General features: G+C 36.5%; 3 protein-coding genes across 5 annotated transcripts in view; 1 reads left to right on the forward strand and 2 right to left on the reverse strand.

The window, feature by feature from the left end:
* Window positions 1–4,443, reverse strand: part of LOC107037546 — a 15,720-nt gene extending 11,277 nt beyond the window's left edge. Inside the window, exons 1-2 of the mRNA XM_015256160.1 lie at window positions 4,368–4,443; window positions 4,063–4,277 (exon numbers count right to left, since the gene is read on the reverse strand). Of these exons, the coding sequence (XP_015111646.1) occupies window positions 4,063–4,277; window positions 4,368–4,395 (243 nt within the window). The 5' untranslated portion in view covers window positions 4,396–4,443. The remainder of the gene's footprint in view (window positions 1–4,062; window positions 4,278–4,367) is intronic.
* LOC107037544 overlaps window positions 1–11,480 on the forward strand; it is a 68,678-nt gene that overhangs the window by 53,647 nt on the left and 3,551 nt on the right. The window lies entirely within an intron of this gene.
* LOC107037545 lies at window positions 8,796–10,626 on the reverse strand. Its single transcript, XM_015256159.1, has 4 exons — window positions 10,323–10,626; window positions 10,171–10,240; window positions 9,511–9,677; window positions 8,796–8,986 (listed from the first exon to the last, which is right to left on the reverse strand). The coding sequence occupies exons 1-4, from the start codon at window positions 10,590–10,592 to the stop codon at window positions 8,963–8,965; spliced, it is 531 nt and encodes a 176-aa protein (XP_015111645.1). The 5' UTR covers window positions 10,593–10,626; the 3' UTR covers window positions 8,796–8,962.

Consider the following 11,480-nt stretch of genomic DNA (forward strand, 5'->3'; position numbering starts at 1 on the left):
GACTCCCAAATTTTGACCCTTGTGACCCTTAAATTGGAAGCCTTAAAATTCGACCCTTATGTTCAGATCCTTGTATTTTGACATTTATGATTCTTAGGNTTGCGACCCTACAATTTTGAATCTTCGATTTTGGGTTTGATATTCAGATCTCTTTATTTTGACCCTTACGACTCCCAAATTTTGACCCTTGTGACCCTTAAATTGGAAGCCTTAAAATTCGACCCTTATGTTCAGATCCTTGTATTTTGACATTTATGATTCTTAGGTTTTGACCCCTATGACCCTTAGAATTCGACATTTGNACCCTTGTGACCCTTAAATTCTTAACTTTGGATTTTGACTTCGGTATTCAGACCCTTGTATTTTGACCCTTACGATTCTTAGATTTTGACCCCTATGACCCTTAGAATTCGACATTTGTGACCTTTAAATTCTGAAGCTTGGATATTAACTCTTATATCGGGTGAGTTGTGCTAAAAGGTCGTATAAACATTTCTTTTTCATTTTCTCGGAAATTTGTGCCAAAAAATCGTATAAACACTTCCTCAGGAGATATGAAATCTCCACCTTTCAGATGATTCTGAGTCATCTGAGCCTATCTTTTCGAAACCAAATTTTCTATTTTTACAAGGACAAAAATTATTGAAAATTCGGGCCAAATGGTCATATAAACACTTTCCCAGGAAACATGAAATCTCCACGTTTTTGATTATTCTGAGTCATCTGAGTCATTCTGAGTCATGTGTTGAATTTTTTCATTTTTTTACAGGGAATTTTTTTTCATTTTTTGAAAATGTGGACCAAAAGGTCGTATAAACAATTTCTCAGGGGATTTTAAATCTCCTCGTTTTGGATGATTCTGAATCATCTCAGTAAAATTTTACAAGACCAATTTTTTCATTTTTGTACGCGCGATTTTTTCAATTTTTTTGAAATTTGAGCCGAAAGGTCTAATGAATAGTTTTCCAGGGAATTCGAAATCTCCACGTGTTGAATGATTCTGAGTCATCTGAGCCCAATTTTACGAAACAGATTATTCAATTTTTTTACAGGGAATTTTTTAATTTTTTGAAAATTCAGATAAACCGGGCGTATAGGGAATAATAAATAATAAATACTTTCGTAAGGAATAATAAATTTCCATGTTTCAGATATTTCTCGGTCATTTAAACCTAATTTTTCGGAACATCCTTTTGGTCTGCTTGAAAAGAATTAGGAGATTTTTTAAAAATTTTAGTCGAGTGATCGTATCTAAGCATGAATATTTATTAATCCCTCAAAAAACGTGAATACGCTGTTTTCGTAAAAAAACTCAATTCCCTCTCTGTAAACCAAAAAATATGTCTGAAAAAGCTACATCGAAATGAGTCACTCATCTGAAACTTGGAGATTTTCTACTCCCACAGGAATAGTTTATACAATCTTTTGGCTCAATTTGGACAAATCCCCGAATTGACTGTCAGTTTTGAGATTTGACAGCGAACAATTTTTCTTGAAAAGTTACGCTCAGATGACTCAGAACCATCAGTAACGTGAAGATTTACTCTTCTCCGAGGGGATGTTTATACAACCTTTTGGCTCAAATTTTCGAAAAATTGATAAATGGCGGATAAAAAAATTAAAAAATTTGTCTTGTAAAATTGGGCTCAGATGACTCAGAATCATCCAAAACGTGGAGATTTCATATTCCTTGGAAAAGTGTTTATACGACCTTTTCGCCGGAATTCAAAAATTTTTGAATTCCTTGTATAAAAAATCAAAAATTTTGTTTCAAAAAGATGAGCTCAAATGACCCAGAATCACCTGAAACATGGAGATTTCAAATTCCCTGGGAAAGTGTTTATACGATCTTTTGGCACGGATTTTCAAAAAATTTTAAATTTAAATTTTCGGGAAAATCAAAATAAATTTTTATACGACCTTTTGGCACAACTCACGCGATATAAGGGTCGCAAGGGTCAAAGTTTAAGGGTCATAAGAGTCAAACGACGATTATAGGAATGAAAGGGTCCAATTTTAAGGCTCCAAATTTGAAGCTCACAAGTGTCAAATTCTGAGGGTCATGAGGATCAAAGTACAAGGGCTTGAATATAAGGGTCAAAATCCAAGTTTCGATTTTAAGGATCACAAGGGTCAAAATTTAAATGTCATAAGATTCAAATGACAATTGTCTGAATACGAGTATCAAATTTTAAAGTTTCAAATGGAAGGGTCACACGGTTCAAATTCTAAGGGTAATAAGGATCAAAATACAGTGGTCTGAATATCGAAGTCAAAATCGAAAGTTCAAAATTTAAGAGTGGCAAGGGTCGAAATCTAAGGACCATAAGTCTCAAAATACAAGGGTCTGAATATCAAAGTCAAAATCGAAAGTTCAAAATTTTAGGGTCGCAAGGGTCAAAATTCAATGGTCATAAGAGTCAAGCGACAATTGTCTGAATATAAGGGTCAAATTGTAAGGTTTCAAATTGAAGGGTCACAATGGTCAAATTCTAAGGGTCATGAGGGTGAAAGTACAAGGGCCTGAATATAAGGATCAAAATCCAAGGTTCCGATTGTAAGGGTCACAAAGGTAAAAATCTAAGGGTCATAAGGGTTAACACAAGCGTTTGCACACTAGGGTCAAAATCTATGGTTCAAAATTTAAGGGTCACTAGGATTAAAATCCAAGGATCATAAGGTCAAAATACAACGATCTGAACATGAGGGTCAAAATCTAAGGCTTCGAATTTGAGGTTCACAAGGGGCAAAATCTGAGTCATAAGGGTCAAAATACAAGGGTCTGAATATCAAAGTCAAAATCGAAAGTTAAAAATTTTAGGGTCGCAAGGGTTAAAATTTAAGGGTCATAAGTGTCAAACAATACTTTTCTCAATATAAGGGTAAAATTCTAAGGTTTCAAATTTAAGGGTCAGAAAGGTCAAAATCTCAAGCTCATAAGGGTCCAAACGCATGTGTCTGAATATAAGGGTCCAAATCTACGGCTCATAACGGTCCAAACGCATGTGGCTGAATATAGGGGTCAAAATCTAAGGTTCGGAATTTATGGGTCACAATGGTCAAAATCTGAGGGTCATAGTCCCCCTCCGCCCCATCGCTTCAAAAAGAACAAAAAATATCAATAATAATTATCATTATTATTTGAATCTATAATCCCTTCGCCCGCTCCCTCTCCACCCCTCCGCTCCAAAAATGAAAAAAAATATCAGTGATAATTATCATTATTATTTGGCTCTATAACCCCCTCGCCCCATCCCTCTCTGCCCCTCCGCTCCAAAAAAGAAAAAAAATATCAATAATAATCATCATTATTATTTGGCTCTAACCCCTTTCGTCCCTTGCCCCACAACCCACTACCCCTAAAATTAGAAAACAATAATTGATATCATTATCTGGCTCTATAACCCTTTCGCCCCCTCCCCCTCCGCTCCTGTGCTTCAAAAAGGAAAAAAAAATATCAATAATAATTATCATTATTATTTTGCTCTACAACCCCTTCGCCCCCTCCCCCTCCGACGCGCAGTTCCAAAAATTTGAAAAAAATATCAACAACAATTAATATTATTATTTGCCTCTAACCTCTAATGGTTTATTGGGTTAATGACTATAAAGAATTAATAAACCGTTAATTTAATGATTGTATAAATTTATATGTCGATATAAATTAACAAATGAATCAACTTATCAACTAATTAGTACAATTTCTGATAAGACTCTGAAATGGTCTTACATCAGCGATCTTAATCGGCGCATTGATCTTACATTGGCAGTCGATCTTACACCTCGCGGAACTTAAACTTACCCAGTGATCTTAGAATCAGATCGGATTCCGATCTTATATTTGAGATCTTAAAATTTAAGATCCGAAAGCGGTCTTAACCCCCTTGTGAGACCAATGAACGATCTTAAATTGCGTAAGATCTCACGTTAAGATCACAAATCGATCTTATTTTAAGACTATTTATCGGTCTTACGATCTGAGATCTTAGTTTCAGACCGGCTGTAAGACCGGACTTTTTGCAGTGTATACCTCATAATTATCAAGTTTCTTACACAACTCACCGTTATGACGCGGCTCCCCTTAGTTATCCAGTCCTCTATCGATTGGTCTATCGTGTAGAATGTGTAACTGACACCCAAACGTACGTAACTATCGTCAATCTTCTGCCAGCTGTTGAGTCTTTTGTTCCAGTTTTTAACGTCCGTAATCATAGGCCAGCCATAAGTTTCTCCAAGAATTTCTGCGATAGTTCGTATACCCGTTGCTTCCCGAGCCTCTACAATGCGCAAAGTGGAAAAAAATTGGAAATTTTCTCTCGAACAGAATAGATCAAGTGTTCAATTGACGAATTTGAAATATGACTAACTCTTATCCATGCAAGATTGAAAGAACATCTTCACTTGTTGAATGGGGATAATATCGGTATTATCGTTCGGCGAACTCCACAGCATATCTGAAAAATGTAAAATTCATAATCCTTTCTAAAGAAAAACGCATGGGCAATAAGCCCGCCTTACAAATAAAAGAGAATTGAATATCATTCTATGAAACATGAACAAACGAATCATAATTGTCCAAATTCTTTAGCTCAGAGGAAAATAGAATAATTTCACTTTCTTAATATTACGTTTACTAAGGTCTTCTTCGAACAAAGGTGATTAGAATTAACAAGGTAGAGGCCTTGTATAAGATAACTCTCTATAAGATAACACGCGCTCCGAGCGGTCGAGGCGCCTACCCCCACTCTCGGCACTTATACCTATGGCGCCTGTCATTTTTCAACGGCAAGAGAGTAATTATAAGAATCAAACGGTGTTAAGGATCAAACGGGAGGGACGAACGAAGTGATCATGAGGGTCCAATGACTTTAAGGGGGATTCACACCACTTTTTTCAAGTAATAGAAATATACATCGATTTTTTTTTCACTTTTCCCAGTGAAAAATGGTAATTTTTTGTCAGTGATTATTTTCGAGTCCACCAACAATCCCCCAACATCAGCTGCCATTCTATCACGCGGGGTTATGTTTAGAGAGAATAGGAAACGCGGGCGATACAAATTCAAAACATTAAATACATATAAATTGATTAGTTATCGATATTTATTCAGTAAAAATGAAAATTTCATTGAATTCGGACGCAACGAGCGAGGTATCTTATTTGAAACCCGCTGATCCCTATTTTTCTCCTCTCTATGGGCGCACGCGTAATGGGGACATAGGGGTTCCCGAAATTCTACTCTCCTGCTGTCCCTAAGATATCTTATACGAAGCCTTTACTGTAGCTAGAATTATGAGATTATCTCACATTTTTTACGTTAAGGATATAGAAGAATCTGAATGCAATTTGGTGAAAATGATGATTGATTTTTTCAATTTGGACAATTAATATTCTTATCCAAATACAAAATTTCTGATATGAATAAAAAGAAGCTGTGGCGACACAGCTACGTGATGTAATGAGATCTTTCAATACCTTTTTGATGTTGTTCCACAATCCATGATAGTATATCCACTCGGCGCACACGTTTCTCATATTCCAGGTCTATATTTTTACCTTCCCAATTATCACACACGTACTTGTGGAAGTTGTTACATGGACTGACATGTGTGTTCATTGACTTGTTATACAAATTTGCTACTTCTCGACATTCTCTCGTACGACAGACTCCTGATGTTTCAATCTGAGAACCATTGGCTAGACTGTACTTGTCTTTCCTCTGAATGAGGTAACCTGGCGAGTTCAACAGCCCCTTGTGTATTTTTACTCCATAGGTAGAAGAATATATCGACGTGGAAGCTAGGATTGTGGATATGATCCTGATGTAATGAATGGAAAATTCGGAAATGTTACAATTATTTAATGGCAGGCGAATTGATTGCCAGTGCTGAAGTAAAAAAATGTATATTTACCAAAATTTCGTGAAGATCGGCGGCATCATTCAGGGTAAAGAGAGGACTATCTGCTTTGATTACAATGAAAGATGTTATTTCAACTGGTATATTTATATTCTGTATTACCTCTAAGCTATCAACTCGGAAAGTCGAAGGATGGCATATAACATTCCGGATTTTATGTAATTTATACCTTAAAAACACCTAAGGTTTGACCAAGTGGATAGCCCGGGGGTAACACAGTATCTACTTTGATATTTTAAATATCAAAACCATTTCTGATTAGTCAGCCACTATTAGTGATCGTCATTAATGAATAATGAAGTTCGATTATGCCAACATCATCATTAATGCTTACAGTTGAATCAATATGTGGACGTCCCCTTTTGTCGATATGGAATTCCGTATTCTCCGATAATATTCATAAAATTCCGTACATTTCCACCCCAAAATGACCTTGAGATAGCGTGAAAAACAATATTAGAGAGAACCAAAGAAATTAATTTGAAGTTGGTTCAAGTGTAGTGAGCAAAAACTAATTTTCAATGCCCGAAAAAAAAATTGTTCATCATTGATAATTTCTTGCAACGAATTTTCACTTCGACGAAAGTCAACAATTAATCGGTAATATTCTCTCCACGATTTCTTTCTTAAACCTTTGCTTCGTCTCACGGTACCCCACTTTTCGCCGTTTTGCAGTGGTTGCGTGCGCTAGCGTGCTTCTCTTATGGCGCACTAATATTCGGACGAACGCCCCACTCCTCTCACACCGAGACGATTCGAGACTTACGCGAAGCAATGGGTTAGAAATAATCGTGATGTCTAAAGTTACTAGTTGTTGAATTAAATCGCTGTTTTTTTGTTTATCATTAAATAAATATTAATAAATTAAACAAAATAAAAACAAAAAAAAAACTAAATAATAAATAAAACATTATTTTAACTATCAATTCTGCGTAATTAAAGTGACATTGGTGAAACTAAAAACATATATAGAAGTCAATGACTACTGGTGCAGTGGTGGATTTGATAGGCAGTGAGTTAGTAATAATTTTATTTGCAATATGCCAAAAAATTCTATGGAATATGAAGATGATGAAAATACGCCCCTCCTTAAAAGACAGAAATCGACCTTAGAAACAGAGTATGACACAACGGCCAGGTATACGGAAGAAGCGAAGAGTCCGTTTATTGTTCACGTTTGGGATACGGGAGTTAATCCTTTATTTGGATCTAACAACTTAGGGAAGCTTCATATATAATCATTGGGGGCTAAATTGAGAGAGAGAGGGAGAGAGAGAGAGAGGGAGAGAGAGAGGGGGAGAGAGAGAGAGGGAGAGAGAGCGAGGGTGAGAGAGAGAGGGGGAGAGAGAGAGAGAGAGAGAGAGAGAAAGAGAGAGAAAGAGAAGAATTAGGGTTTTCTTTCCCACTCCGGTGTGGTCATTTTTCCGATTATCCCTGGGATAATCGAGTCTTGTTTTCCCGTTTAAGCGGAGCTATTTTTCGTTTGCTTCGCAATTTGTTTAGTAATATTGCGGTTTCGTTTCGTTTTTGATTAATAAAGATCTGAAATTACGGGTTTTTGAGGGCCCATAGGGTTATCGTGAAGAAGGGCTGAATTTTAGAGTCATCCGATAACCTTTGTGGGAACCACCCTAGTGTTAATCTTACGGCAAATCGATTAGGTCCGGCTGAAATTCCGGCGCTCCAAATTATAATGGATTTTACGGTGGTTAACTGGTTACGTTTTAGTTTTTCGGTGGAAGGTCACGTGGAACAAGTGCAACCCTTGTATCCCGTGAATTGCCAGGTTGCTTAGAGTTTTGGAAAATTAGGAGAATTAGTTAGGAGTATCGGTCTTTTAACCCCGTGAATCCAGGAGAACCGACCCGTAGGAGGAGCCAAAAATCCGCAGTAATTTTCCGAACGTCCACCAGTTCGGCTCAGATTAATCATTAGCCTATTTTATAAAGTTACGTATCGAATAATTAGAGTTTGAGTATTTTTGCTTTGAATTCCCCGAAATCATTCGGTGGCGCCATCGAAGCCAACGTTTGATGTGCCAAAACCTCCGCCAATCATAGCCCGCCTCTGTTGGCCGGAATTCGTACTGCGGTTAGTGCCCGTGACACCAACCCAGGGCAGTTACACTGTAAGAAATTTCTGTGAGAAATTTCCCAAAAAAGTTTGGAAGCAGTTAACACTAGGGGATTCTATAGGGAATTTCCCGCTTAAGATTGTGGGGATTTTCTGTACGGTCGGTTAGAATTTTCCACAACCGTTTGGAAGATTCCAAGCGCTGGCGCTCGAGGAAATACTATTCGATTTGGAAATTTCCCATAGAGATGAGGAGCAAAGTTCCCCTTCGAATCAGGATTTTCCAAAAAGTTCGGAAAATACCAAGCGCTGGTGCTCGGGGAAATACTATTGGGTTAGGAAATTTCCCATAGAGATGAGGAGCAAGTTTCGCTTTGAAATAGAATTTTCCAAAACATTTGGGAAATGCCAAACACTACCGCTTGAGGAAATACTATTCGATTCGGAAATTTCTCATGGGGATGAGGGGCAAAGTTCCGCTTCTCTTAGAAATCTGCAATACTCTTTGATAATTTAAAAATAATTACTACTGTAAAATTCCGAAATTTTGTGATATTTTTCCCTTTCATTTAGAAATTTACGAGCGTATACAATTGGAAAGTTACATAATATGAAAAAATTTACTACACTTTTACTGAGAAATCAGACCGCAACTGTTCAGGAAATTTCGAGTTTTTCCGTCAAAATTACGACTTTATTGGAATTTTACTATCTAAGTTGTATCTAAAATTAAATCAAGAAAATTACACAAAATCTAAAATTTTCGATTTATTTATTCATTTTCATAAAAATATGCTACAAAGAAAAAAGTGGTGTACATGGGAATATCGGATCCTTTCATTTCGTTCGCCTCCGTGTAAGGAAATGAGAATCGTTAGTTTATGTAAAATGAGAGATCCTTGGATCATTTTATCACTTTGGCATCGAGCAGGCTCTTGGCTTTCTGCGCGGTTTTTCGTCTGGATCCCTCCTCAGGATTGATATCGAATACAGCCCTGGAAAATAACAACAAAAAGTTTGATTCAGTTTTTACTTAAATTTCATCGCAGATTCGATAAAAAATTCTATTGAATTCTATTAGTTTTTGACCGATTTCATTGAAGAATTTCTGATCTTTACTGCACGTTTTTTTTATGGAGAATGTTCGATAGAAACTCTCTCATTGAATTTTCTATAGGGATTCCTAGACATGAATTTTTAGAATATTTTCCACTTGATTCTTTTCTCCTCTCATTAAAAAAATCAAACAAAAAACTTGAAAATTTGATTCCGGGAATTTTGATTGAAAACATCTCAATGAAATGAGTTTCATTGACGAATCAACCTCCATTGAATTTTCCCATAAAATATTTCCCATAAAAAATTTCTAATGCAAAACAAGCGTATAGATAAACTGTAGATCTTCTCCATTGAATCCTTAGAAAAGTAATAGGGAGTTCAATAGAAATTCAATAACATTTTGTAATGGATTCATCAAGTTTTTCGATGAAAATGTTCAAGTTTTCATATGAAAAATTACCTCTGCAGAAATTCCAACGTTTTCCCCAACTGATCTGGATATTTCAGGTTGAAGACAAAGTAACTGGTGAAGAGGCAGAATATACCTTGTAAGGCTGACTGCCTCGATGCAAACTTGTCCATCAATTATGATAAAGAATTCTCCATTTTCATCGAATAGGGATTCTCCTGAAAAATATCAAAAATCAAAATATTAAATATGGCTGTCAGATCCGAATGAGAAAATTTTAGTGGATTCCGATTGAACTTCTATTAGCCTTTCTTTCAGAAAATGTTTGATTGGAATTATATACTCTACAAGTTATTATTCTATTCAAAATATTTTCTATAAAAATTCGTCGATATTAATTTTCCAATATTTCTTCACTCTACGTTTTTCCACGTCCATTGAGAAAAAAAATCCAACAAATAAATTTAGACCGTTTGAGCTATGAAATTCCTATGGGAAACACGTTCATTCAATGAGTTCTATAAGAAATAAAATTCTATTGATCTACTGTATCAAATTATCTGTCGAATATTTTCATTGAGAAGCTGCGAAATTTTTCATGAGAATAGGCTGAGAATGAATAGTTTTTATAAGAATTTCTATAGAACTAGATAGAATTTTCTAGCGGATGCACTAAGTTTTTAAGATCAGATTAATATCTTATGTTCTCACTTTTCACAATCAACAGCGGGGTAGAAATGGTCCCAAATTTAGTTTCTAGTTCTTCGTCAGAAGTAGTACCCTGTAAACATTACAATAAATGTAATCAGTACAGAGTACATTAAATTGAAAACATTGAAGATTACTTTTAAATAAATACATACGTCCACAACTTGAAACAAGAGCGTCATATCTTCTTGAAAGTGTTGCACGATGAGCATAAGGCTGGCGATTCCACGGATCCTTTCATTTTCATCATTCGTCGATACAATGTTCAAAACTTTCCTGAGACTAGAAATCCTCGAATCACGATTAGCCACCTTTGTGCGTGTTAACAAAATGCATTCATTCCTCATGAATTCAATCATTCGAGAGTATTTCTTCAGTTGAGATAGGAAGAAATCATAGATATCCTCTTTATCAAATAACTCCATGCAGTGCCAGACAAAATATTTGCCTTCACCAAGAATTGGCCCAAAGAGGATAGACTTGAGTAGAGGCCCGGATCGGGGGTTTGACTGACCCCAAGTAAAGTTAGTTGGTACCCCGCGGGAAAGGTGGCGTCCCGGTCGAATTGTCGGTGAATGTGAGTCGGGTGCGTGGGTAACTCGGCCGTAACAGTTCCGCTGTCACAGGGACAGGTTCGAAGGGGGACTTTTGTCCTTGTACTCAATATTTACTTTGTTTTTCAGTTGATTTATTCGCCGACTAATTAATATTAAGGGATGAAACAAAGACTGTTCAATGGAGAATTAAATTCCCCATCCTTCAACCCCCGTTTCATTCCTTAATCTCTGTAATGAAAAAATAAAAACTGCGACGAAAATGACGGCGCTATGAAAACCCTAATGGTTTCTCGGCGCAGTGACTCCCGACAACTCGCCCGCTAATTAAAAAATCGTATCTCCGCTCCTAATTAACATTAAGGAATGAAACCAATGCTGTTCGATGGAGGTTTAAATTCCCCATCGTTCAACCCCTGTTTCATTCCTTAATCTCTGTAATGAAAAAATAAAAACTGCGACGAAAGTCGCGGCGCTATGAAAAACCCAATGGTTTCTCGGCGCAGAGTGCCTCCCCAATAATTCGCCCGCTAATTAAAAAATCGTCTCTTTTCTCCTAATTAATATTAAGGGATGAAACCATCACTTTTCGATGGATAATTAAATTCCCCACCCAAGAACCCCCGTTTCATCCCTTAATCTCTCTAATGAAAAAATAAAAGCTGCGACGAAAGTCGCGGCGCTATGAAAAACTCAATGGTTTCTCGGCGCAGAGTGCTTCCCCATTAATTCGCCCGCTAATTAAAAAATCGTCTCTTT

The sequence above is a fragment of the Diachasma alloeum genome, unplaced genomic scaffold, assembly GCF_001412515.2.
Source record: "Diachasma alloeum isolate Michigan unplaced genomic scaffold, Dall2.0 Dall_scaffold_00255, whole genome shotgun sequence".
Lineage (NCBI taxonomy): Eukaryota > Metazoa > Arthropoda > Insecta > Hymenoptera > Braconidae > Diachasma > Diachasma alloeum.